At 42.0% G+C, this 27,298-nt stretch overlaps 1 protein-coding gene across 1 annotated transcript; it reads left to right on the top strand.

The window, feature by feature from the left end:
* Positions 1 to 15,257: 15,257 nt before the first annotated feature.
* On the top strand, positions 15,258 to 26,156 carry pnp6 (purine nucleoside phosphorylase 6). The gene is made up of 6 exons (XM_082538174.1): positions 15,258 to 15,412; positions 17,918 to 18,081; positions 18,171 to 18,274; positions 21,362 to 21,537; positions 21,629 to 21,819; positions 24,436 to 26,156. The coding sequence occupies exons 1-6, from the start codon at positions 15,378 to 15,380 to the stop codon at positions 24,666 to 24,668; spliced, it is 903 nt and encodes a 300-aa protein (XP_082394300.1). The 5' UTR covers positions 15,258 to 15,377; the 3' UTR covers positions 24,669 to 26,156.
* The last annotated feature ends 1,142 nt before the right edge of the window (positions 26,157 to 27,298 follow it).

Raw genomic sequence — 27,298 nt, 5'->3', positions numbered from 1 at the left:
GACGTCGAAAAAACGGAGAAAGAATGTGAGCAGAAGTTGAAGGAGGTGAAGCACCTGATCAGAGAGACACTGTGGACATCATATGGTGAAAGAGAACTGACCCTTGCTCTAAAATCAGTAGAAATGGCGTGTGAGAACGTCACATCCACTCAGCCTGATACACCCCTGGAGGCATATGATTTTATGCTCCACCATCTGGAAGAACTGGTGAAGAAAGCTAAGCAGGCACACCAGACATGGAACCGCTGGGCTCCACCTGCTGAGAGGCGAGATTGTGATCGTCGACTAATGGAGCTCGAAACCTGCCTTCCAAAGCTGGTGTCAGGGAAGGCAGCCGTTATCAAAGCAGAGAGAATTAAAAGAGATGCCGACCAAGCAGTTGTCACAGTCCGCAACGCGGCCCCGGTCGCAGCCATAAAATTGAAAGCCACAGCTTTACCAAAGTTCACCGGCAGCCAGCGTGAGTTCTACAGATGGCGGAAGGAATGGGAGGCTCTGCAAAAGCAAGGTGAACCAACCAGGTCTGTGGAAGTAAAGAAATTCCAACTTCTCGATAGCCTCGATCAGTGTTGGGTAAGTTACTTTAAAATAGTAACTTAGTTACATTACTAGTTACTTCTCTCAAAAGTAACTCAGTTACTTCAAGTTACTCGTTACTTTCAAAGTAACTAGTTACTAGGGAAAGTAACTTTGGTTTTACTCAGAATTCTCTTGTTAATGTGTTGCTTCCATAACTTTGCCAGTCTTCTAGCTTGCTTACTTGCCACTGTCATGGATCGCTGTGTGGCAGGCAGGAGGAGGACTCAAAAATTACAGCTTTAATGCTGGAGAGGCAGAACGTAGGAAATACAAAACTAAACTGGGAAAACTAAATACAAAGCTCGCCAAGAAACACAGGGAGGAACACACACAACATGAGGGAGAACGCGACACAGAACTGAGGGAGACGCAGACATAAATACACAGAGGGGTAATGAGGGAAGTGGGAGCACACGGGGAACACAGGTGACACTGATAATAATCACGGGACATGGCAGGAGTGAACACAACACTGACGGTAGAGGTGAAACAGGAAGTACAGAGGTTCAGACAGGAGGAGAGAGCGCACGGGGAGAACACCAACATAACGGGCAGGGGAGACACGGAATAAACACGAAAGGGGACGAGGGCTCATGAATACACAGAGGGGCACACAGGGGGTGAGAGTCACAAAGGGAAAGCACTCAGGGAACAACACAACAGGGCAACTCAGGAAACAGAGCCTAAACAGGGAACAAAATACAAACATACAAGAAAACTAAGAACACTGGGCCAACATGGCCCAGGACCATGACAGCCACAAGTGCACTGTGCCACCTACCAATAGAAAGGAAAAGATAATGTGCATATTTCCATGAGAGAAATCCCACGCCTGGACCGTCATTGACTGCTGCCATGATTCTAGCCTACGTCACAGCGTCATGCGCGCCTTTTACATCCAACACAAAAACTGGAGTCGTGGTGCTTTCGATTGTACTCAGAACTCGGAAATTCTGCCTTCTGAATAGGAAGATGTAGGCAACACCAGACTGCAGATGAGCTGCATACAGGGCTGGACTGGGACAGAAAATTGGCCCGGGCATTTTGACTAGAGACCGGCCCACCATTATAGGAAAAATCATAAAGCCTTTGAATGAAAATAAACACTGTTGTGACAGTGATGTTCACTGTTTTGATGGTATATATGCATCAATCTATCAATCGTTTGTTGTAAGATTCAGATAATTATTTTTTAAAAGCTAGACATTTTAAATGAGAATAAGAAAGAAAAGTATTTCTTTGTGCCCCCCTTTCCCTGTTAATGCCCTACATGCCCCCCTGGCAACACTTTGCTAGATCTGCACCTGCACAGTTACCAGCTGTCAGCTACTTAGAAAAGGATCCTGGTGTTATTTGTCTCTCAGAAACAGTTCATAACTTCCCTTCAACTCATTCATGTCACCTAAAAGGTAAACCTGTTTCTCCATCACCTGTTCAGCTCTGATGATTCAGTAAGGACATCTCCTGGTTTCATCTTCATGTTTCCCTCTCACCAGATAACCAAACCATATCATGACCAGCAGCTTTTTTTTACAGCTGTGGCTCCAGCAAACATCAGCTGATACTAGAAATTAATATTAAATAAATTCTAACAATAGCTGATCAAGCTTAAACGTGCTGCTGCTGCTGGTTTTCTCTTTCGGCGCAAAGTGAGCGATAAACAAACAAGAGAGCCGATCAGCTGATCATTGATCAGTTTTCATGATTGAAGCAGAAACGGGAGAGGGAGGGGGAGAGGATGAGAGAAGAAGAGGCAGCTGTGCAGCAAAGACACAGAATAACTCCAGCTTTGTGTCTTTTTCATTGTAGCTGAATTACGGGACAAACTGTTCCTTTTCACCTCAATAAGAAACGCGTAATATTTTCTCTGAATACCAGGCGGGACGGTTGGCAACTCTAATAACTTATGAACAAAATAAAGTTCAACATCAGTAACATAGCACCCACCCAGCTGTATAGAAACTCCGTCATGCTAGCTAGCACGCAGTACGGAAAAAGTCAGAATAACGAAAATAAACTCCACCTAAACTTGGTTCATATCTGACCCAGAGAGACTGCAGGTCATAACTTCTTACCTGAGGTTCAGTTCACACTTGGACCGGCGGCCGCCTCGGGTCTCTTTTCCTTCTGCGTCCCTTTCCCTCATCCACCTGCTGGCCTCCACCACTTGCTAATGTTACTGAATCTGTGGAAGCTCCGCGATAGCCACCACACGAAGTAACGAGTAACGACCCTCTCTAAATCCCAGTAACGAGTAACGCGTTCCTGATTTTGGCATAATAACTAGTTACCGTGCTCGTTACCACAATAATAACGTAGTTACTGTAACGCGTTACTTAATAACGCGTTAGTCCCAACACTGGCCTCGATGATAAAGTGGCCAAAGATCTGCGCCTGTCCACATACACCTCGGCCGATGAGATCTTCAGAGTCCTTGAGAACCGCTATGGAAATCAAGCCACCATCGCCATTGAAATCATTGAGGAGCTTCAAGCTATCCCTCCTGTCCGTAGCAACCAGCCTAGAAGAATTATAGAGCTTATCCACGCAGTTGAAAAGGCCCTCTATGATTTGAATGAGCTGGATGAAGCAAATGCCATAAAGAACCTATTAGTAATAAAGTCTATTGAAAGCAAGCTGCCCGAGTCCCTAAAGAAAGACTGGCTTACCCACGCTGCTGATCCAAAGAATGCTGTGACTCATCAGAACCGGTTTGACAAGCTGCTCGCATACCTCCAATCTCAAGAGTCCATCTACGAGCAGTTAGACCAGCTGAGAGACATCGACCCTGCCAAGGAGAGAACAAAGTTCCCAATAAAGTATGCCCATACCAAGTCAGTTAAATCCAGTACTGATCCAGCAGGCTGCATCATCTGTGGGGACCCAAAGCACAAGAGAAAGCTCTACATCTGCAGACGGTTTAGAACCAACACAAAGTTACAGGAGAAAGAGGATGCAATGCAGCAACTTGAAGCCTGCAAGAGATGCCTCGAGATCCACGACGAACCCTGCAGAAAGACGACTTACCTGTGTGGAAAACCAGAGTGCAAAGACCAGCATCATTACCTTCTTTGTCCCTTGCCACGACCCTTATCACAAAGGCCTAAGTCTGGTCCGGCGAGAGCTGAGGGGAGGAGGTACACAGAGGTTCAAGAAGAGTTCATCTCTAAACTATCGCCAGAGCTAGCGCAGCAGTGTCGGAAAGCTTTCTGCAACGTCTCATCACAAGCCTTCAACTCCATGGCAGCAGAGAGAGGTCTACTGGAGGAGACTGGTCTAAAAGAGTACCCTGTGATCCTGATGCTCCTTGACGTCATCGCCAATGATGGGCAGAGGATTGGGACACTAATTGATCTAGCATCTGACACAAACTACATAACCCATAAAGCTGCAAGTAAGCTCAACCTTCGTAGTGAAGACGTCATGCTTGTCATCCAGGGTATCGGAGGTATGAAGGTGTCTGTGGCAACCAAGCGCTACCTTCTCAAGATCCGTGTCAACACCTCAAGAGGAACTTTAAAGCCTCACCAGTTAGTTTGCTATGGTCTTGACAAGATTGCTGAAGTGACAAGACGTGTTCCACCTCAAAAGCTACAGAAGATCTTCCCTGACATCCCTCTCCAAGACCTCATCAGACCCAGAGAGATCCAGCTTCTAATCAGCCATAAAGGAGGCCAGCTGGTGCCCCAAAAGATCCGTTCCATCAGTGACCTGGTTCTCTTTAGGACGGTCCACTTGGCAAAACAATCGGGGGCACGCATCCAGACCTCTTTGAGGAAGTCACTTTGATGGCCCACACCTCCAAGACTCACTTCGCAAGATCAATGAGAGCTGCTGCATTCAAGTACCAAGAGTTCACTAAAGACCTAGCTTCCTGTCAGCATCCTGATCACCCTGAGACTCTATCCACCACAGCTACCAGCAGTAGAGACTTTCTGAAGTGGTGGAGGTGGGAAAGCATCGGAGCCGCTTGCCAGCCGAGATGTGGAGGGTGTCGTTGTGGGAGCTGCCAGCCAGGGGTCAAAGAAATGACGCTCGCAGAAGAGAGGGAGATGGAGATCGTGAGGAATGGCCTGACGTATTCAACTGGAGATGACCACAGCAGTGAACCACATTGGCATGCCAAATACCCATGGGTAGAAGATCCAGCAACCTTGCCAAATAACAGGAAAGTGGTAGAAGCAACATTCATCAGAACCGAGGTGAAGCTATCTAAAGAACCTGAATGGAAGACGGCCTATGCTGCACAAGTTCATGAGATGGTAAACCGCAGAGCTGCAGTGAAGCTGTCCAAAGAAGTCCTGCAGAGTTGGACTGGGCCAGTATGGTATATAAGCCACCTCATCGCGCCAAATCCACACTCTGTCTCTACCCCAGTGAGGTTGGTGTGGAACAGCAGCCAGAAGTACAGAGGCCTCAGCCTGAATGACATCCTCATCAAAGGTCCTGATGTCCTGAACCCGATAAGAGCTGTCCTGCTAAGGTTCCGAGCTGGTGTCTACGCCGCCCTTGGTGATATCCGCAAGATGTACAACTCCGTCTGGCTGGAAGATCGAGAGGTCCACTTGCACAGATTCTTGTGGCGTGATACAGAAGATGCAGGCATAGAAGACTATGCCATAACAAGAGTCAACATTGGAGACAAACCTGCTGGTTGCATAGCCCAAGTCGCCATGAGAGAAACTGCAAACCTACCTTCATTCAGTCACTTCACAGCTTATGTCGATGACATCCTGACATCACACAATGACCTCGACCATCTGAGACGCCTAACAGCCAGCATCGAGCACATCCTGAGAGCTGGAGGATTCTACATAAAGCCTTGGGTCTACTCCAGTCAAAGTGGGAGGGAGGAGTCAAAGAAAGAGTTGCCTCGATCAGAGCCAAAGACTATGATCCTGCCGAACCAGCTGACGGAAGATGACAACAAAGCCCTTGGCCTTGGCTGCACCATCAATGATGACAAGCTTCATGTCATGGTTGCAGTGAACTTCTCAAAGAAAAGGAGGAAAATGCGCCTTGGTCAAGACCTGCTCAGAGAAGAAGTCAGAGAACAAACACCTGATCCATTCACCAGGCGAGAACTGCTAAGCCAAGTCTCCGGCCTATATGAACCACTCGGTCTTGTGACTCCCGTCAAACAAAAGGGTGCCATCCTGGTAAGGAGAGCTTTCCAAGAAGCGAAAGTAAAGCACTGCCTCGAAGACACATGGGACACAGCCTTGTCTGAAGGTCTCCAAGAAGACGCCATAAAGCTTCTGGAAGAGTATGCTGACCTGAAGAAACTGCATTTCACTAGAGCCCTGACTCCACCAGATCCCTGTGCAGAGCCCAGTGCCATCACGTTCTCTGATGGCAGTGAATATGCATATGGTGCAGTGATGTACCTTTGCTGGAGCTGCAGCCATAGTGTCATTGTGAGACTAGTAGAGTCCAAAGCCAAACTGACGCCTCTCAACCACAAAGGCGATCCTGTTAAAGCAGAGATGTGTGGCCCAGTCTTTGCTGCCCGTCTGAAGACCTACTTCCAGAGACACTGCAGAATCCAGGTCAAAAAATGGTACCACCTCGTCGACAGCCAGACCGTCTTGGGTGCAATCCAGCGTGAGAGCTACGGTTTCCAGACCTTCTTCGCAAACCGCGTTGGTGAAATCCATAGTAGCACTGATGTCCAAGATTGGTGGTGGATTCCTGGGTCAGCAAACATTGCAGACATTCTCACCAGAGGGGCCAGTCCAGATGCCCTAACCGAGGACTCCGAGTGGCAGTCGGGTCCAAAGTTTCTCCAACTTCCTGAAGATGAGTGGCTGAAGAAATCAGCCGAAGAAGTTGCTGCCCAAGCTCGAGAAAAGGTCACAAAGCTACAGAAAAAGACTTTTGTTGCAGTCCTTACCAGAGTCCACATCAAGGCAGCTCAGGACTCGGCACACGTAGAGTCGAGAAGACCACCAGGAGTAGCAACCCAACAGCTAATCGACGAAAGACGATTCAGCAACCTGAGAAGGCTGATTGGGACCGTGGCGTGGGTCTGGAGGGTTGCCAAAAAGTTCATGAGATCCAAGACCAGAGACCAAGAAAAGTGGGAGGTAGTACCATCTTCGTGTGTCCTTACAGTCACCTGAAGAGAGGTCAAATCCTGCTGCACCATTCGAATTCACATCTGTCGACCTGTTTGGACCCTATCATGTGAAGGATGATGTCAAGAGAAGAGTGACCATGAAAGTTTGGGGAGTTGTGTTTTGCTGTATGGCAAGCCGAGCCATTCATGTCGAATTAGCAAGCACACTATCAACAGAGAGCTTCCTGCTTGCCTACCAGAGGTTCACTTCTGTCCGAGGCCATCCCCGAAAAATCTGGTCAGATCCTGGCACAAACTTTGTCGGTGCCAAACCTGTATTGGAAGAAATGTATGCTTACCTGAGACAACAAAACAAGGAGTCGCTTGAAGAATACTCTGCCAAAAATGAGACCACCTGGGCATGGAAGATTCTTCCTGCTGACTCACCTCACCGAAATGGGGCCGCCGAAGCTGCTGTCAGAGTTACCAAGAGAGCCCTTCATACACTTGGCAATACAGAGGCTCTTACCTTCAGTGAGTTTCTGACAGCACTCCAGCTAGCTGCCAACCTTGCAAATGAGAGACCCATTGATGCCAGAATTCAGAGCCGAGAAGATCGCATTGACTACATCACGCTGAATAATCTGTTGCTTGGTCGAGCCACGCAAAGTGGGGACTTCAAGACTATCGACTTCACAAATTATCCTTTCAAAAGGCTGAAGGAAATACAAACCATGGTCAACAACTTCTGGAGGTCCTGGAGCCAACTCGCTGGACCAAACCTGTTCATCCGCAGTAAGTGGCATACTGCAGAGAGAAACATCGCTGTTGGAGACATAGTTTGGCTCTGCGACCAAAATGCCCTTAGAGGGCAATTCAGACTCGCAAAAGTCATCAGCATGAATCCTGATTCCAAAGGGATTGTTCGAGATGTGCATGTGAGGGTCTCTCCAAGTTCCAGCATTTCAATCAAGAGTCCAAAATCTGCTACCACAAGTCCTGAGCTGGGCACCATCTTACATCGGGACATCCGGCATCTTGTGGTCCTTTTACCGGTGGAAGATCAAGCAAGGGACCAGCCCACCTGAGTGCGATCTTTCCAGGCAGTGCTGAGCAAAGATCGAGTGGGAGGTGTCGCGCTGACCTAGTAGGTGTGGCTGTTACTCCTCTCTTCCTCCTCCTGCCCACTACCTGCTCTGTGCTGCTGCTTGCGCGTGGCCGCTGATTAGACCTTGTGTGCAATCTACAACTAAGCACGGCCTGGTGCGTGCCGCTCCGCCAGGTGAGCTGAATTAGAGCAATCAAGGGCTGGCGTGCCTAGTAGACCATAAAATGCATGCAGCAATCATTTGACCCGGGTGCGACATACTGAGAGGACAGCAAACGAAGCACAATCCACTTTCCACTGTGAGGAAGACTTTGAGCTAGACGGGCTATCGGTTTTTCACCTATCTATCTACATATCTATCTACCTACCAGCTATCAAACTAGCTGGTCAAAATAAAGTGAGTGAAATTCAAAGTCTGGTCTTTTTCAAGTGTGGGCACCTCACAGACAGAGAACACTTGACAATTAAAAAATGGACAAAACACAGGTGTATTAAAAAAAAAGTTTGCTCTCTATTTTCTGAGGCGCAATATTGCTGTGACACCGTTAGGATCCAGTTACTACATTTAAAAGAACTCAAAACAGATTCTGTTAAAATTAAAATTATTTAATTACAGTCACGTTTAGAAGTGGGTTGAGAAGTGTCTATACACTCATCATGGACATGAATGTCACTGTAGTTTTGAGCTTTTAAGGATTTCTTTGAACTGATCTTTTTCTCGGGTGGAATGACTGTCTAGTACACTATAAAATAATTTTTTTTAAACAAAAACAAAACTTAGGTGCACAAGTTTGAATGTACTTTTCTCTAATTTTTCCTTGTATTGATTTTCTCTAATCCATACAGGGTCAAAAGTATACAAATATACATACAGTCTGGCTAATATTTCGTGAAATGTCCCTTACCAAAGCACCTAAAACCAGACACTTTTAATACTCATCATCAAACCTCTGGATATTTGATCGTTCTTCTTGGCAGAAGAGTTGATTTAAACTGGTTGTTTCCTGGCATGGACACAGATTTTCAGTGTAATCTGCAAATATTCAATAGAGTTGAAATCAGGACTTCAGCAATTATTGACCTGTTGAAAGACTCAGCTGTGTCCAGGTTTCAAAGGTCTAAGTGGTGATTTAAGGCGAAGCTAAAGAATTAAGAAGAAAACAGACACTGTCAGGTTGCTGGGTCGTTGGTCCAGCCAATGACCCAGCAACCTGACAGTGAGTTTATTTTGTATTTATGATTGCTTTTTGCTGCATTTTTGGAGATGTTTTAGTTCAAGTTTTTACAGTTAGTACGGAGTTTAGTCTTTTTTTATATTTCTAAGTTTTTTGTATTTCTAGTTCATGTTTTCTTGCCTCTGGCTCATTCCTGTGTCTCATCTGAGAGTCTGTTATGTCCTTTGTGTATGTTTCCTCAGTCATGTCTGTGTTTCCCTCCATTTCTCTAGCTCACTTTCTCTTTCTTCGTCTCCCTTTTCTGTTCCCATGTCTCCCCTGTCTGTCATGTGTATCCATGTGTGTTCTCCCTCAGTGTTTCCTGTTTTATTTTGACAGTCTCGCTCATCCTGTGTTTAGTCCCAGCTGTGTTCCCCATGTGTTTCTACTTCCCTTGTCACTCTCATGTGTATATATTAGTATATAGTTTGAGTTTCCCTTTATGCCTGGTCAGGTTGAATGGGTCAGGTTAAACGTTTTGAGAACTTTTCATTTTACACAAAGCTTTCCCTCCATCAGGCACAAAAAGGATGGTTGTCTGGTTCGTTGCCTGGCAATCTCGACAGCATCCCAATATACTCTTTGCTGATTGGCTCAAAGCCCTAACAGTTGAAAGTTGATATAATGCTGAATGGTCTATTTCAAAATGTTTTTAAAGACATAATTTTTGATTGTTGGTGTGTTTTTGATTAACATCATTTTAATATTTCTTCAAATTAAGAGAACTGAAACGTTTTTGCACACTCGATTTTTTTTAACTTCCCTATTTCATCCAGAAAGAAGAAACAACAACAACAAATATTACTAAGAAAAATGTGCACAGAAATCACCAAACACTCGTGTTGTGCAAGTACTATACCAAACAGCTATACAGGCCTTTCATATATATAAAAATACAGAACTTTAAGATCTACTGTTTAAACTTTAACATGCTATCTGAACTTAAGCTATTTGAAGACTTAAGAAGTGTGTTGAATTTGATCTTGAGTTTAATTAAAGAAGCCTACTTTGCCCTGTTTCACAGAGTATGGCTTGGTTCACTGCGTCTGAAAATTCACAAGTTTTCAAAGGGGAAAGAAATTATGTATCTCTATAACCCACAGATACAATAAAATAATTCTGATTATATGTTTTATACTATGTATTAAATACAAAATCCTGCTCTCTTACACACAGACACACAAGCAGTCACCACCACATCCATTAAAACCAAACATCAGCTGAGCACTCTGTGTTCAAGAGGGTCATTGTGCAGGCATATGAGACACAAAAGGAATTTGAAAGCCCAGTGAGCACGATTAAAGGGCAGGAAGCTCCAATTAAATCTGCAGGTCTACTTTATCCCCCCTGACTGATTACTCATGACTTACAGTACATATCTGAACTGATTTGGTAGATGAGACACTTTGATCATCTTCTTATTTTGTCATGGTACCAGCATTTCTAAGTCTTAGGCTTTTGCTTAAGTTTCCAGTTTAAACATTTCTATTTCTAGTTTTCTTAGTTACTATCTGCTCAGGTTATATTTATAGTTCTAGTCTTTAGGTTTTTGATACTGTTCCTCCCCCGTTTTCCTCATTTCATGTTTAGTCTCCCTTGTCTTCATGTTCGTTTATCTCCTGTGTCTGATTTCTGTGTTTCCTTTCTGTCTCCCCAGTTGGCTATGTCCCTATGTCTGTCTCGTCCCCAGTCCCAGTGTCAACCCCACGTCTTAGTGTGTGTGCATGTTTCCTGTTTTATTTTGATAGTCCCATGTCCTGTGTTTATTGTATTCAGTTTTGCTTCCTCCCTGTCATGTCTCTTTCTATTTAGTCCACCGTCTTCCTCTGCCTGTTGTTGTGTTGTCTCACATTGCTGTGTATTCCCCTGCTGTCCTTGTGTCCCTCTCTTCTCTTAGCTTTCTCCCCAGTTCCTGATCCTGGTTTTGAGTTTTCAGTTCTCAGTTTCCAATCAATGTTAGGTTTTGTTTACATGTATAGCTTAGGATTTTGGCTGTTCCCTGACTCAGGCTAAGGAGGCACTGAGAGCTGGCCCAGGTCATTGGTCCTCCTCTTCTACAGCGCTGCAGCTTAATTCCTCCATTACTACCTCACCACAGCAGCAGGAGTCTCCTATATCACCACAGCTGCAGCAGCGGAAGAAATTTTCCATGTCTCTCCTCCTCCAGGTCCCAAGTTTTTTTTTAAAGACAAAGCTGTCCTGATCTGAGTGTTTAGATTCTAAAACTGTTTATTCTGACGCAGTTTCCTCCATTTAAAAAAAAAAAAAAAAGTTTTCATCATGCTCCTTCCAAGCCTGGAAGTATTACTACAGAGACTGGTAACTCCAGCTCAGAGAATTTAGAAGACTGTTTTCTTCACACTCCTCCCAAGCCTGGAAACTTTATAGCCCCTTTTCTGTCAGTACCTTCGCGCATTGACTCGTCACAGTTTACCACAGTTTTCCATTAGGTCATAGTACCTGGTACCTGGTACTTTTTCAGATCCAAACGATCCGAGCAGGTACTAAAATGTGATGTCGTCACACTGCATGACACTGATTGGCTGGTCAGTAGTGTCACTCAATGAGTCATGAGAGCTTCTCATTCACGAAAGTCAAAAACGTCATCTTTGAAACCCAGCAACGAGGGAAATAGCTCCCAAAAAAAAGAAATGCGGTGATCCTTGAGTCTGACGAAAAGCCACAGACCAAGCAGTAGGTATATTCTTGCCTGAATGTCCACCTTTAGTCTTCGTATCGCACATTATTGACGTCTTGGGACGTGCAGATGCATTGCTATGTTGACAAGCATGCACACAAGGTAGTACTAGGTTGTAATGGGAAACCAGTCAATCCAAGCCAAGTTGTGGTGATAAGGGGGTGAGTCGATCTGAGTAGCTGCTAATGGATAAGGGCCTTGAGATTGTTTATTCCAAGGCGTTGTTACCCAGTTCCGGATAATAACAGTTTTTCTGGAACTGTTGTGTAGCTAAACTGGGCCAATTACAAACTGAAACTTTACCCAGGCGGAATTCAGCAGTGTAGGGACTAACGCGTTATTAAGTAATGCGTTACAGTAACTACGTTATTATTGTGATAATGAGCACAGTAACTAGTTATTATGCCAAAATCAGGAACGCGTTAATCGTTACTGGGATTTAGATAGGCTCGTTATTCATTACTTCTTGTGGTGGCTATCGCGGAGCATCCACAGATTCATTAGCAAGTGGTGGAGGCCAGCAGGTGGACGAGGGAAAGGGGAGGCAGGAGGAGCAGAGACCCGAGGAGTCCGAGTGTCAGGTGAACTGAACTTCAGGTAAGAAGTTATGACCTGCAGTCTGTCTGGGTCAGATATAAACTAAGTTTAGGTGTAGTATACTTTCGTTATGCTGACTTTTTCTGTACTGCGTACTAGCTAGCATGACGAGTTTCTATACAGCTGGGTGGGTGCTATGATGTTAATGATGTTGAACTTTATTTTGTTCATAAAGTTAGTTAGTAGAGTTTCCAACCGTCCTGTAAAAACAGAATCGTCTCATATTCAGAGAAAATATTATGCGTTTCGTATTGCGGTGAAAAGGAACAGTTTGTCCCGGACTTCAGCTACAATGAAAAAGGCACAAAGCTGAAGTTATTCTGTGTCTTTGCTACACAGCTGCCTCTTCTTCTCTCATTCTCTCCCCTCCCTCTTCTGTTTCTACTTCAATAATGAAACTGATCAATGATCAGCTGATCGGCTTTTCTGACGCAAGTCCCGTCTCTCTTGTTTGTTTATCGCCCACTTTGCGCCAGAAAGAAGAAACCAGCGGATGTCGCGCTAAACAACAGCAGCACGTTTAAGCTTGATCAGCTGTTGTTAGAATTGATTTAATATTGCTTTCTAGTATCAGCTGATGTTTGCTGGAGCCACAGCTGTAAAAGCTGCTGGTCATGATATCGGTTTGGTTATCTGGTGAGAGGGAAACATGAAGATGAAACCAGGAGATGTCCTTACTGAATCATCAGAGCTGAACAGGTGATAGAGAAACAGGTTTACCTTTTAGGTGACATGAATGAGTTGAAGGGAAGTTATGAACTGTTTCTGAGAGACAAATAACACCAGGATCCTTTTCTATGTAGCTGACAGCTGGTAACTGTGCAGGGGCGGGTCTAGCAAAGTTTTGCCAGGGGGGCAGGTAGGGCATTAACAGGGAGAGGGGGCACAAAGAAATACTTTCTTATTTTCATTTAAAATATCTAGCTTTAAAAAAATAATTATCTGAATCTTACAACAAACTATTGATAGATTGATACATATAAACCATCAAGACAGTGTACATCACAGTCAAAACAGGGTTTGTTTTCATTCAAAGGCTTTATGATTTTTCCTATAATGGCGGCTGTTGTCTAGTCAAAATGCCCGGGCCGATTTTTTGTCCCAGTCCAGCTCTGTGTGCAGCTCATCTGCAGTCTGGTGTTGCCTACATCTTCCTATTCGGAAGGCAGAATTTCCGAGTTCTGAGTACAATCGAAAGCACCACAACTGCAGTTTTCGTGTTGGATGTAAAAAGTGCACGTGACACTGTGACGTAGGCTAGAATCATGGCGGCGGTCAATGATGGTCCAGGTGTGGGATTTCACTCGTGGAAATATGCACATTATTTTTTCCTTTCTATTGGTAGGTGGCACAGTGCACCTTTGGCAAGTAAGCAAGCTAGAAGACTGGCAATCTCGCTGGGTATCCAGTTACGGAAGCAACACATTAACAAGAGAATTCTGAGTAAAACCAAAGTTACTTTCCCTAGTAACTAGTTACTTTGAAAGTAACGAGTAACTTGAAGTAACTGAGTTACTTTTGAGAGAAGTAACTAGTAATGTAACTAAGTTACTAATTTAAAGTAACTTACCCAACACTGGAATTCAGAGACTGAGTTTGAGGCCTTAGATTGTTCTGGTCCCCCGGAGGTTCTCGTTTCATTCTCTGCTGGGGGCTCAGCTGAGGCGTCCCAGTCATCTGTCTCCGCTGGGGGTCAGGCGAGCTTGCCCAGCTAGCCATGGTCTCCACATTGCAGCCTGAGCCTGCGAAGCCTCATGTGCTGTGTAGCCCTAGCCGCTGCACCCTTAACAGGCTGTGTACCCTGCACAGCTCCAGCTAGCCAGAGCTCTTTGCACTTTCTGGTTCTGCTCCACCAGAGGTCCTTGCTCCATCTGGTTTATCTCTGCCTGAACCAGTGGTCACTGCACTGCTCAATCCTGCACTGCTCAAGGGTTCCCATCCCTGTCAATACCAGCCACCATTCAAGCCGCCCAAGGGCCTCCGTCCGATACTACCACCACGCCACACCACGCCAATACCAACGCTGGCCATTGACTTCTCCTTGCTTTCTCCCCAGTTCCTAGTTTTTTATTGTACGTTTCTAGTTTTCAGTTCTCAGTTTCCAATGTTAGGTTTTGTTTTCATGTATTTAGTTTAGTGCTTTGTTGCTGCAAATAAAAGCTGCCTCTTTCAGTAATCTCTTTTGTGTTCGAGTCTTGCATCTGGGTCATACTCCAGCCTGCTACACAACACCACCATGACATGTTTTTGTTTCTAACTTGTCCCATGTGAATAAATGAAAAAAAATAAATGCAAAGAAGTTGCATTAAATAGGAACTATTCATATTTAAGTTGAAATGTTATACTAAACTATTTTTCACTTTTTCTGGAATGTTTATGGTTTATGAGTTGTTGGCTTTAATCCATAACCAGACCTGTTAATTGTAAACTCGTGATTTTTTAAGATAAAATATTAAACAAATAAGCTTTGTATTTACCTTACTTTATCCTGTCTCTGTAATTACATGCAGTACATTGCTCCCCTTTTCTTATGCCTTGTGTCACTGCTTTGTATTAGGTTTTTGTGTGTTTTCACGTTCATTCTTTTCTACTAATCCCTGAGTCAGCACTTTGAATTGTTAGTCAGAGCCACTATTTGTACAGCATGCTTCAGACACATGCGGGATTTCCCCGAACTGGTGTTCAATGGAACATCTGAAATCTGAAATGTTTGTTTATATTTGTGGGGTAAAAAACAATAACAAAAAAAATCCACAACATTACTGTTTAGATTTTATCTTATTATTATTATTTCCTTATCTTTTCCTTTCCCTTCTTCTCTGTCGCCCTCTCACTGTTTCTCCCTCTGTTCCCGGTCTTGTCTCGTCATGAGAAACGGATCAGTAAATTGCCCAGTCGGCTGGAAAATTGGATTTTGTATTCTTCAAAGTGCGACCGGCACTCTGTGTAAGCCCCGCCCCCATCCCCTACGAAATGTCTTGACGTCAACGCGCAACACCCCCTCCGCACTCCGTCCACCCAAGCAGAAGAGTCTCCATCGGCGGCTTTAACTGGCTTACCATACACGGGAAGCACCTGTGAAAATAAACACTAAACGGGACCTTATCGTCGCCATCGTCGGATATGGAAGCGGCAAACCCCTCCAGCAGTCACTGCAGGTAGGAATGACAAGGCTGGATGTTAGTGAAAAGAGCCTAATGATTGTCAAGGCCACTACGCTGTCTAATTGGAATGTGGACGGTGTTGAAGGGGGTCTAAAGAATAAATCCTAAGATTTACATAAAGCATTTTGTGCGTTTTGAGAAACGTATAATGAAGGCAAAAGTGACAGGACGCTTATTTCTGAAGATTAGACCAGCCAATGAGGGTTTTCCTCTTATGAAGTGAGCTTGTCGTAATATGACAGGTGGAAGCCTTTACCTACAGCGTGAGGGAAGAATAACCTGCATTGTTAATATATAAAAATGCAAATGTCATTGCTATCTATCATAATGATCTAGTCAGACTGGTTGCATGTTCGCCTACTTTACAGGCCTGTCTTGTGTGTCTAATTCAAAGCCTGGGGCTTAGCAACTACCGCGACTAGTCAAGCTGCCTTTTGTGTTTTCGGGACTTTGTGTTCGGAATGCCAGAAATATGTGGCAGTGAGGCTTCAGAGCCTGAATACAAATTTCCCGCAGCACCACGGACAGCTCCACACGATACCAGCCCACCAGTTCAAGGGAAGGAGAGCCCTTACAAACTCACTTCCTGCTTGCTGTTGTATAATTGAACATAATCACAAAGTGAGCTCAAAGACAAACGTAACCTAGATAAACATTGAGCTCAATTGAAAGGCAGGTAGGAGAAAAATCGAAATAAAATGTACTGGCTTACCCATATATTACTCTATATGTTGCTAGGTAGCTGTGAAAAACTACTGCCACAGGACTAAAAAAGTAAATAACATCCAGGTGTTATTAGCTCTACAAAAGCAGAAGGCTTTATAGAGGTTCTGCTTTTAAGATTCTGCTCTGTAAAATTAGAAGCTACTGTAGAGGATGACACGGAAAACAGCTACTTTAACTTATTGCAACTAAATTTGGTTTAGCTAATGAAACATGGATTGTACTGAGTTTTTCACAGTTTTTTTACAAGCTGTCATTTTGACATGACTTTAAAATGCTAACACATAGTAGAAATTGTAAGGTTATTATGTAATTTAAAAAACAGGATAATCTAACAGATTAACACCATCATACAAAGATGGCTAAACATCAAGTTCTTATAATTGTTATTTGGTAAGTCTAGTTGGCTACTCAAAAGTAAATTCATCTTGTTTATGGGGAAAGTTTACTTCCCCTTAAATAAAAGGTTACAGCAGAATTACAGGAATGAGAGCTGTCATCATGTTCTTGCTGAATAAGAGATGGTTTTATTGCTGTGCTACATATTATACACCCCTGCTGATGTCTCCATGTTTCCATTGCTTGGGTTTATAAATCACTGATAAAAAAAAAACATGCAATGGTTAAATAACCTGACATGCTGTCATTTATTCTCCACCTTCTAATCCAGCAGACGTTTGTACAGCCATGTGTTAATCTTCCTGACTGGTGTTCTTGTACAAAGCTGAAAATTAGTTATTATTAGAAGAATTAGTTATAGAGCCACAATTGCAACTGACAGACTGGATAATGATTCAGTTACTTTCAGTTTCTTTCTTCTGGATAACATTTTTGATGCATAGGCCCCTGATATATTTGGCAGCTGGCCTACTTTCTTACTTCATGGAAATTTTATGACTTTGACTGAACTCTCCATCCCAGTTGCCAAAACTTCTACTGTTGCTAAAATAATTCCATGCTAGGTTTTTAGCAAAGAAACAGGTGGAATATGGAAAAGATAAGGCAGAACATCTAATTCTAATCAGATATAGCATATATCTTAGATGGGATTTCTAGAGTCTTTGGGCTTTCCCCTGCTTCAGCTTGATCTGGTAAAGGCCACGGCCTGAAGTGTCCCTGTATTTTAACAACAAGGCTTGACTTGAGGCATTGAGGGAACATTAACAAGGTTATAGCTTTACTACCACATTTATAACCAGAATTACAGACTGGTTCAGGCTTTATATAATGTAGTACCTTGGGGCATTCCCAATCAAATCAGCACCCCTAAATTATAATTTGCCTGGTGCACTCAAAATAGCAAAGTAAAAGCCCTTCAGTGTGTTGCACCCTGCATCATTGAATCATATTTTTACAGTGTTCATTTCTGTGGGTTTTTACTCCCACATTTCTCCTCCAGATGATCTTTTCACTTATTTTTAACATCGCTTTTGCTGAATAGTGGGTAACTCTACCAGTGCAATCAGTGAGACAATGAGCATTAGCTTTACATGAGTTGTGGAAACTTTGTCATCACAAAGGGACACACTTTAGCTGGATAGACAGGTCAGGCTAGTTGATCCACACAGAAAAGCCTTAACTGAACAAAACTCATTAATCTTTCTATTTTTTAGAGTTCTGACTTTTAATGATTGCCTATAGAAGTTAAAACAACTTTCAGTTGAAGCTGTTCTGCTGGTTCTTCTGTTTTCAACAATGTCTTACTTTTGTATTCTCAGTTAAAGCTGCACATGTTGACTTGATATTGTTTATGTTCCTTAACACTTTCATATACAGTTATGAAGACTATAAGGAGACAGCGGACTGGCTGCTTAACCGTACAAAGCAGCGTCCCAAAGTGGCCATCATCTGTGGTTCAGGCCTGGGCGGTCTAGCTGATCTGCTGGAGGAGAAGACAGTGTTCAAATATGAGGATATTCCACATTTTCCCACCAGCACTGGTAAGCGGTTTCCTAAAACTCATTATTACTGTCTGGACAGTGTGCATATTCATGCCAGCAATGGCTAATGCTACACGTGTGCTGTGCAGTGCAGGGTCATGCAGGGCAGCTGGTGTTTGGCAAGCTGAATGGCTGCGAGTGTGTCTGTATGCAGGGGAGATTCCATTTCTACGAGGGTTACAACATACAAACGGTAAGCAGCAGTATGTAGAGATAATCTACTGCTTGTGGTACCTTTTATTACCCAGATTAGACCATCTTTTTCTTTTCTGATGTCACATTGGCTACAGCCATCTTATATAGAGTGTATAGTTATTTCACAATAAAAATAAGTAATAAATTACCAATATTTAAACTGGCGTTGTGGGATTACAATTATAAATAGCTGCAGTTCTAAGAAAATGTTGGTTCCACACAAAGCAAAAGTTAAACTATTTCAGTCTGCAGTAAATACAGAGACATGACTGTTTTTAATCATCTAAATAGCAGTGAGGCTAGTATGGCTAAAAACAGTCATGTCTCTGATATGAGTTTTATATTTGTTACAGCCCTAGCAAGTCTGTGTGTTGTGTGGGTGCGTTTTTCTCATCCAGTAGTTTAGCTTCCACCCAGCTCGCCCGAGGAGCCAGTGGACAGCTGGCTTTATTCAGCAATCAGCCACCTAGCAGCATATAAGCAAGTGAAGAGCTGGTTAGTCAGTGTGTGGACCAGTCTTGTGTGGGGAGCTTTAGTTGCGTATTCTGCTTATGTTAAGAAAGCTTGGTGTTTTCTTTGAGCTACTGTGAGTAGCAGATACCTGGTGTTTACTCTTTGGGATGTAACCCATTAATTGTCCACTTCCATGCTCTGCTCTGCTGGGATTATATTTGATCTAACTGCATTTTGAATGGCCTCCATGTGAAAATGTGCAAAGATATACATTTATTTGTTATTGCTTTGCCTCATGAGCAGCTTTCTGTCACAATTTCTATCCCAAATTACAGAAGAAATCCAGTAACGAAAGAACAAGACAAATAAAAAGCAGTCATCATTCAGAGTTTTCATTAAAAAGGTTATTATATGCATATGGGACTGAGACTCTGGCTCGGCACACAGACGAAGTGGTGTACTCATTTCACATTCATATGGTGTAGTCGTTCCCTCAGCAGAACATTCAGGGTCTTCAAGACTGTATCAATCATGTTTCATAGAATAGTTTCATAACTCATGAATCAGCATTATTGTGCTGTGAAAAAACAAGCAACTCTGGAACAAATACAACATTTCCATTACACAACCCAACTCGCTTCTGTGTCTTGAGACCTTGCTGATGCAAACGATGCACTGTACTGTAGAATTCAGCCAGCAGTTTAAATTCTGACATAGTCAGTCACACTGAGAAAAACATGCAGTTCCAACTGCCGTCAAAATTGATTTAAATTGATGAGTCAAAATCAGACTTTCTTCCATAAAGCTTATATTCTATGAGAGAAAGCTGTTCTCTGAGACAATTAACCCTCTCAGGCTCAAATTAAACTTTTTGTTGCTAATGCACAACCAAGTCCTGCAGTGGTACTTCTGAGTAAAAAAAAACCTCATAAAATATGTATGTGGGGTAATCAGGTTGTTAGTTTTTAACTGTTGCAAATCGGCAACGCCTGCCTTGAGAGGGTTAAGACTTTCTCCCAAATAGCCTAGTGACTTTTAATAAGCACTTACATAGAATAGAATAGAATAGAATAGAATAGAATAGAATAGAATAGAATAGAATAGAATAATCCTTTAATTGTCCCACAAGGGGAAATTTGGGTGTATGACATCAAGGATCAAGGATAGGTACAACTTGAGGTAACAATTTACCAAGTTTGTAGAATGATCAGCTGAAGTGCTGAGATGACAACCAGTGTGTCACATTGGATTGCCCTTTGGCCTGTGGAGACTGTATCCTGGTTTGACTTTTATTACCCGCTTTCACATGCCATATCCACATAAAATTCTCCATATGACCCCCCTGAATCATAAAGACACATTTTTTTTATAGTAACAGAAGGTCAGATGCTTTATAGTCCTCTTATATCCAGTTAGAAGTATAGACAAACAACATTTTAAATGTCTCTAGATGAATCGTCTGCATATGCCACCCCCCACCTATGCCAGCTTAAGTAAAATTTTCTACTACAAATTTGCTTTTCTGGTAAATGGTAAAATGGTAAATGGCCTGTATTTATATAGCGCTTTACTAGTCCCTAAGGACCCCAAAGCGCTTTACATATCCAGTCATCCACCCATTCACACACACATTCACACACTGGTGATGGCAAGCTACATTGTAGCCACAGCCACCCTGGGGCGCACTGGCAGAATGTACTGGACTTTGTCCTGTGTTATGGTCCTTAAGTCCTACTTGGCAACCTGAAAAAAATAAAGCCAAGATAACATTAGATGGGATGTTTTTATTAACCATGTACAGTAACTGCATGGCTCAGTGTCACTCTGATGTTTGTCCGCACATTTTAATTGTTCCAGTACTTTGCTTAATGACAGAATATCTGCCAAATTAAAGACACGCTTATCACAACTGTCTTGTGGTTAGGCAGATCAGCTATTGTTACCATGGCAATACACTCATCTGAAACATTTAGTATAGTAAAGATTACACCAGCAATAATAAGTGCCTATAATTGATTACTTTGTCTTATACAATGAATATGTTTTTTTAGAAGAAGTATTCCACCAAACATTATATCATTCGTTTGCTTTTAGAGGTTCTGCAGTCCTGTTATTACACACGGCTCTGCTTAAATTTTGTCCATGGAACAAAGTTTGTTGTGGGCTTATAATATGCAAATCCTATATCAAGCATACCAATGTTCCAAAGTGACAGCACTGACCTTATCAAGATAGCAAGCTACTCGATAACATTTCTGCACTAACTAGCAGAGCACTTTCATAGGCAATTCAATCTCTAGGGGAATGTGAAATAGAAAAAAACAATTTCTAAATGTGACTGCAGTGAAAAGTAGCAACAGTCATTTATGGGCCATCAGTTGCCATATAAAGGTTAGCACAGAACCACCACTGTACCACACATGCGCAAAAACCTACAGTAATAAAAATCTTACTGACATCAGTGCATAAAGAAGCTGGCACTTTTATAATGTTTGCTTCATATGATGAATTGTTTGCTTTGCTATTATTCCCAGGTTACCTGTAACTTCCTTCTGTAATTTACTGACAAACACTGAGACCATAAAAGAGTGACAGCTGCTGTCTCTGAAGCATACAATTTTTATCTTTCCAGGTGACTTACCCAGTGCGAGTCTTCTATCTGCTGGGTGTGAGCACTCTGATTGTGACAAATGCAGCAGGAGGACTCAATGACACCTACAGTGTGGGAGACATCATGCTCATTAAAGATCACATCAACATGCCCGGATTTGCAGGACAGAACCCTCTGTGTGGGCACAATGATGAGAGGTACAGAAACACTCGGGCAGGGCAGTGAAAGGAAAATCTGTATCTTATACATTACTCCTGTGTCTCATTCATGCATTAATTATCCCTGCAGGTTTGGAGTGCGGTTCCCATGCATGTCAGATGCATATGACCGTGACCTGAGAGCCCTGACCAGAAAAACAGCAAAGGAACTGGGCTATGACAGCTTCCTGCAGGAAGGGGTATACTGCATGTTGGCTGGCCCAACATATGAAACCATTGCTGAGTGCAAACTCTTGCAGAGGCTGGGGGCTGATGCTGTGGGTTAGTACAGCTCCTTCATCCTCAGTTCAGATAGTGTCCTTTTAAAAGGTACCATAAAGGGTTAAAACTTCATAACAGTACATCTACAAGAGCCACCATACAGACATTAAAAAAATATGAATACGGAGAGACGAATTACTTTGAAGATGTACCAACAGTTAAATTTCTGCAGTAATATTACCCCAACAGTTGGAACTAGTGGAAGCTAACCCATATGGAAAAGATATATATAAATCTTATAAAGTTTGTATCTGTCTTGAGTGAAAACAGATATAAGATCCCTTGAAAAAATTATATAAATGAGACTTGTATGTTTTGGATACTTACTAAAACAATATATAAAAGTAATGAGAAAGTGGCCACTTTCATGAGTAAATCATATAAGCCTTATATGATTCACTGTATGAAGTAGGCCACATCTTATGCAAGTCTTTTACAAGTTTTTACTATTTCTTTTCCATATGGGAAAAAAGCATCAGTTTTCACCTGATTCACAGGACAGTGCAAAAACAAGCTTATGTGATACTACAGAGTTTTCCTGTCTGGTTCAATTGTCCGATATTGAACCCCAGACTTAAAGGTACACAAGATATGATGGCTTAACTAAATTAAAGACCTAAAAATGACTTCAAAATCTATGCATGCAAAATGTTGTTTTGTATAAAGGATAGTATTTTTCATTTGGTCCTCCTAGTGATCTATTATGTATTATGTATGAGTCTGTATTTGTTACTTATTTGTTCAGATCATTGACAGACCAACTTGGCACCTGGCTCTCCTGTTATTATTACATAACCTCCAGTTTTTACAAAGTCATACAGTATGAATGACTTTGCAATTCTTCACTCTTGAAAACGCTTCTTCTAATTCCCCTGTTTCTTTCCCCCCACACTTGTTTTTGCACATTATGTGGTAGTATACAGTTACACACAATTATACTGCACAATACTTTTGTGTTTTTGAAGGTGAAGTTGGTTTAAATACAAGCTCTGTTTTCTTATTTAAATAATTCAGCTCTGTGGTTAAAATAATAATTTATACATGCAGAGTCTACAAGTCAACAGTAAATGGTTTGGATTCAGGCTATGACTGGAACAAATCAGAAAAACTATCTGAGTAGTGTTATTTGTGATTTGTTGTTATGACAATACAGAAGGAGGTTTATGTTACGTGATTGGACTTGCTTATTGTTTGCCTTCATTACAGTTTTATTCACTTGTGCTCTTTAGATCCATCCATGAATAAATTCTAATTCTAAATAATTTGGTGGAGATCAAACTGGGAGCCGTAACACTGCCTCCCAGTTTGCTGTGCTACTTCCTCTCAGTTTGTTCCCTCACTACAAGAGATATTACTGAACCAAGAACACATCATAGAGCTCATATGATTCATTTCCACCTGTGCACATGGATCGAGTACCCTGACTTTCTTTAATTTACACAGATAATAATGGCATTAAATTTTACTTTCAAATTCAAACCAATAACTCCTTTCCAACACTTACTGCTCCGCTTAAGGGGCACAACACAAGACACCTCATCACTAAATCAGTTTCACGTGCACCTTTTTCAGTACCAACTTGAAAAATCAGCTATCATCAGAGATCATTTTTTCATCCTTGTAACCACCGGTTCACATCATATACATCACAGCATACACCCTCTTACTCTTTTTTCACTGTATAGCAATTGATGTTTTGTTTGTGTTATTATGCATCATAATGTGATTTAGACTTTCATGTCCTACAAAGCAAGAACTTGATATAAACCAGTTTTAACTACATCAGATCAGTTGCAGTAAATGTAGCATGTTTAATGGTAAATATTTTCTGTGTAGTAAAATTGGCAGAAAAAGATGATACATTTTGAAAGTTGTTACCTGGGTTCATTATCTTTTTGAGTTTTACTATAGTTTACTTTTACATATGTCAGTTCACAGCCAGAGTAGTTGCTAAATTATAGGAAAATATGCCATTTATGACAGAATAGTTATTACAAGATAGCTAATAAAAATGAATGTCTAAGTTCATGAACTTTCACTGCCATAATCCTTTTAAAAAAATTCAACACTTTATGCTACAGACGCAGCAACAAATGGCAGACAAGTTAATTAGGATCTTAAATACATCATATAACGATAAGAAAATGACTCCAAATGAATTCTTAATAAGCAACTGTTTGCTAAAACATTGGATATACCTATGTTTATTTATGACTTTAATAATATAGTCATATTGGCTTGTTTTGCTGCTCAGAGGAGGGCCACTATCACAATTTTTTAAAACTATCTTAGTACTACTTTTACACTTAAGTTTAAGCCTACTTGTTATGGCATGTTCGTCATGTTCTGTGAGGTGTTAGCTTGATTTGGGTTGGTAACTACACATTTATAAGAGAAAGCCAAGCCATGGAGATTAATTAAGCAGGTATGATCTAATAGAAATTGCTATAAAGTTGCATTTTGTGAAATGAAGGATCCTGTGTGACCTATACCACAGTGCTGAAGTCAAACCACCTTTTCTTTTTAACGTGTCTCTTTCAAGGTTCAGTACTAACTGAGATGTAAAGGAATGTTTTTATGTACTCAATTAAATGTCAACCTCTACCCTCTGTCTAGGTATGAGCACAGTCCCGGAGGTGGTGGTGGCTCGTCACTGTGGCACACGTGCCCAGGAGGACGTGGCTCCTGACCGTCGCTTACGTGTCTTGGGCCTGTCCCTCATCACCAACAAGGTTGTGACAGATTATGAGAGCAATGAAAAAGCAAATCACACAGAAGTGCTGAAGACTACTGAGCGCAGGACTCAGGAGCTCCAGAATCTTGTGAGCCGCCTCATAGCCAACCTCTAGTAACATCATCTACTATCTGATGGACCAATTGAACATTTTAGGCCTTACAGTCAAATTTGTGGTGACAGAATAATCATAGCTTTGAACAAAAGGTAAAAATGGTGCTTTGTGGGATAGATTATTATTTGCTATTGGGTAAAGTGGACATTTAGGAGAAGTTATAAGGTTTAAGATTTTAAGGGATTTAGCACTACCTCAGCAAGAGCTGCACAAATCAACAAATGTGATCCAGGAAACGTAAGCCTGAATCCATGCATCCATTCCAGTGTTTCAACTTTCCACAGTCTCAGATATCACAGATAAATAACTGTAATAGTAATACTTTTACAACCACCGGTGTGCATTTCTCTCCTAATGTAAGTGCCGCAGGGTAGCTGGGGTTTTCCCTGTACTCCCTATTATTATCACAGTGGCAGCAAATTCTAATCTGGGTCCTTGTTGAAAACCAGACTTGAGTATCTGAGTGAATCCAAACCTTTAAGATTTGATGGTTAGTTTACGCCTTCCTTCCTCTCTCCCACTCATATTTTTGCTGCATGCATGCATGCTGCAGTTTGTCTTTAGCGAGAGCAATGCGAGCATCTACTACCTATGAATCCACCATTTATCTGTTTCAGGTGCATGTGGAAAACCCTGCTAGCTTATGGACTGGACTTATCAACTGGCATTATTTAGTGGTTTCTTCTTGTTAAGGATGCACTTTTAATAATTATTTTACCTGTAAATCAATGTGGGCATATTTATTATACACTTTAATCAAGAGTTTTATATTTCTAAGCAGGCAGACGACATATCTATCCAATGTATTTATCATATAATACTGGCCTACAAATAAATAGGCCAATCTCTGATATCATTCCTAATATTTAAAGAAGAAATCAATGAGTTTCTTAAAAGTTTGTCAAAAAATGAAAAGCACATGGTTTTAGTAATCTCTTACTGTAGATCAGCAGTTACAGTTATATATATATATATTTATACCATACATATATCATACATAGAGAGAAATCTAACTAATCACACAAAAAGCACACGGTATAGTCTGAAAGATATACCAGCAGTCTTGTTAAATGGTTGTGATGTGTGAGGGTTTTTTTCTTTAGTGGACTGCTTTATTTGCACACTGTGAGGCCTTAACACTGTAACATCAGAGAGGGCTGGAATACCTGCAGTTTTCAATCTTTTCTGTGCTCATCTGGAACAAGTTTGCCTGCCAGCTTGTCTTGACCATCTCATTCACTGGAAAGGCCGGAAAAATAGAAGCTCAGCAGTCCAAATTTGGCAATTTGTTTTAGTCTCCGGTTTTCTGGTCTTTCTTGTGGTTGTACTTTATTGGATGAATTAACCTTTATGTGTTGTTTGTTGATCTTATTTAAAGTACTGAGGTCTCAGGTTAGAATTGTATTCACTTATATAACAATGCACTCTAGCAAAGCAATTATTTGCCACACCAGCTTTTGCTGCTATTAAATAAAAATTTGGAGATGACATCTGGGTAATTGCATTTTTTCTTTGCCATGGGTGACTGCACACATTGGTCATTGTTTGTGTGTGTGTGTGTGTGTGTGTGTGTGTGTGTGTGTGTGTGTGTGTGTGTGTGTGTGTGTGTGTGTGTGTGTGTGTGCGTGTGCGTGTGTAAGCAGGCTACTACAGGGGTACAGCCCAAAATCAATCAATATGGAAGTCAGTTTCAAGGAGAAAAGGACTTTCTTCCTCTTTCAACGATAATGAGGTTCAGTGAACAGCGAGATAAAGGCAAACATAGCCCCAAACAAAGCACACACCTCATCAACACATCTACACACTCTCTGTCTGCAGCGCCACACTCTTTCAATCCTTCACTCTAAACATACTTCAAACAGATGAGGTCAGAGTCAGATTGAGATAAAGCGAAAATGGCTGTTCCGTCCACCCCACCTCTCCACTCTCTTATATAATTCATCTACATACAGCGTGCAGCCGTCTGTGGAGCTGAAATATTAATACAAATGAGCCCAAGAGCCAAACAACACACCACTGAGCTTGATTGTATTTGCACATACTCGTAAAAAAGAGTCGCAACTTAACTGCACAGCAAAACACAAGACATCTTCAAAGATAAGTAAGATTCAAATAGCTCTCTCTCTGCTTTGGGATGAGAGGAAGTGGAAACGGGACACAGAAAAGCATAGATGATGGGAGCGACTAAAAGAGAATAAGAGAGGAGAACAAAGTGCTTTGACTCTTCAGTCCCTACGGCTGCTGACAGGCTTCATCTGTAATGTAATGTTGATCTATCTATTGTTGCTGTGCCAACTGAGGCTGGGGCTCGTTATTGATTATTATAGGGTGAAAAGAGAAGCTGAGGAAATAGAGCGGGACAGCTCTGCTGAGTTGACACTTTTAAACACTGTCACACATTGTCACACACTCAGCCTTTGTCTCACTCACACACCCTGTGCCCTTATAGACTGTCATGTACCTGTGCTCATATCGGGGCAGCAGTGCCCCTCCTGTCCTGTTACTGAATGTGACTCTTACAAACCCGAGGAACAGCGTTAGTGAGGGAATGTCTCTGCTGACTTTCACACGCTGTCTCCAAATCGTGTCAGCTGCCAGCAGTGTGTCAGCACTGTACCAGTGTGCAGGGT

This window comes from Aulonocara stuartgranti (assembly GCF_965226115.1).
Source record: "Aulonocara stuartgranti genome assembly, chromosome: 7".
Taxonomy (NCBI): domain Eukaryota; kingdom Metazoa; phylum Chordata; class Actinopteri; order Cichliformes; family Cichlidae; genus Aulonocara; species Aulonocara stuartgranti.
Note: the sequence above shows the minus strand (reverse complement) of the source record. Positions and strands in the feature narration are given on the sequence as shown.

What these genes read in the sequence shown, in the direction of transcription:
- pnp6 (XM_082538174.1), top strand. Translation starts at nt 15,378, where the DNA reads ATGGAAGCGGCAAACCCCTCCAGCAGTCACTGCAG. An exon ending in CCCTCCAGCAGTCACTGCAG is followed by an intron (nt 15,413 to 17,917) that starts GTAGGAATGACA and finishes TTTCATATACAG; the next exon opens with TTATGAAGACTATAAGGAGA. An exon ending in ACATTTTCCCACCAGCACTG is followed by an intron (nt 18,082 to 18,170) that starts GTAAGCGGTTTC and finishes TGTGCTGTGCAG; the next exon opens with TGCAGGGTCATGCAGGGCAG.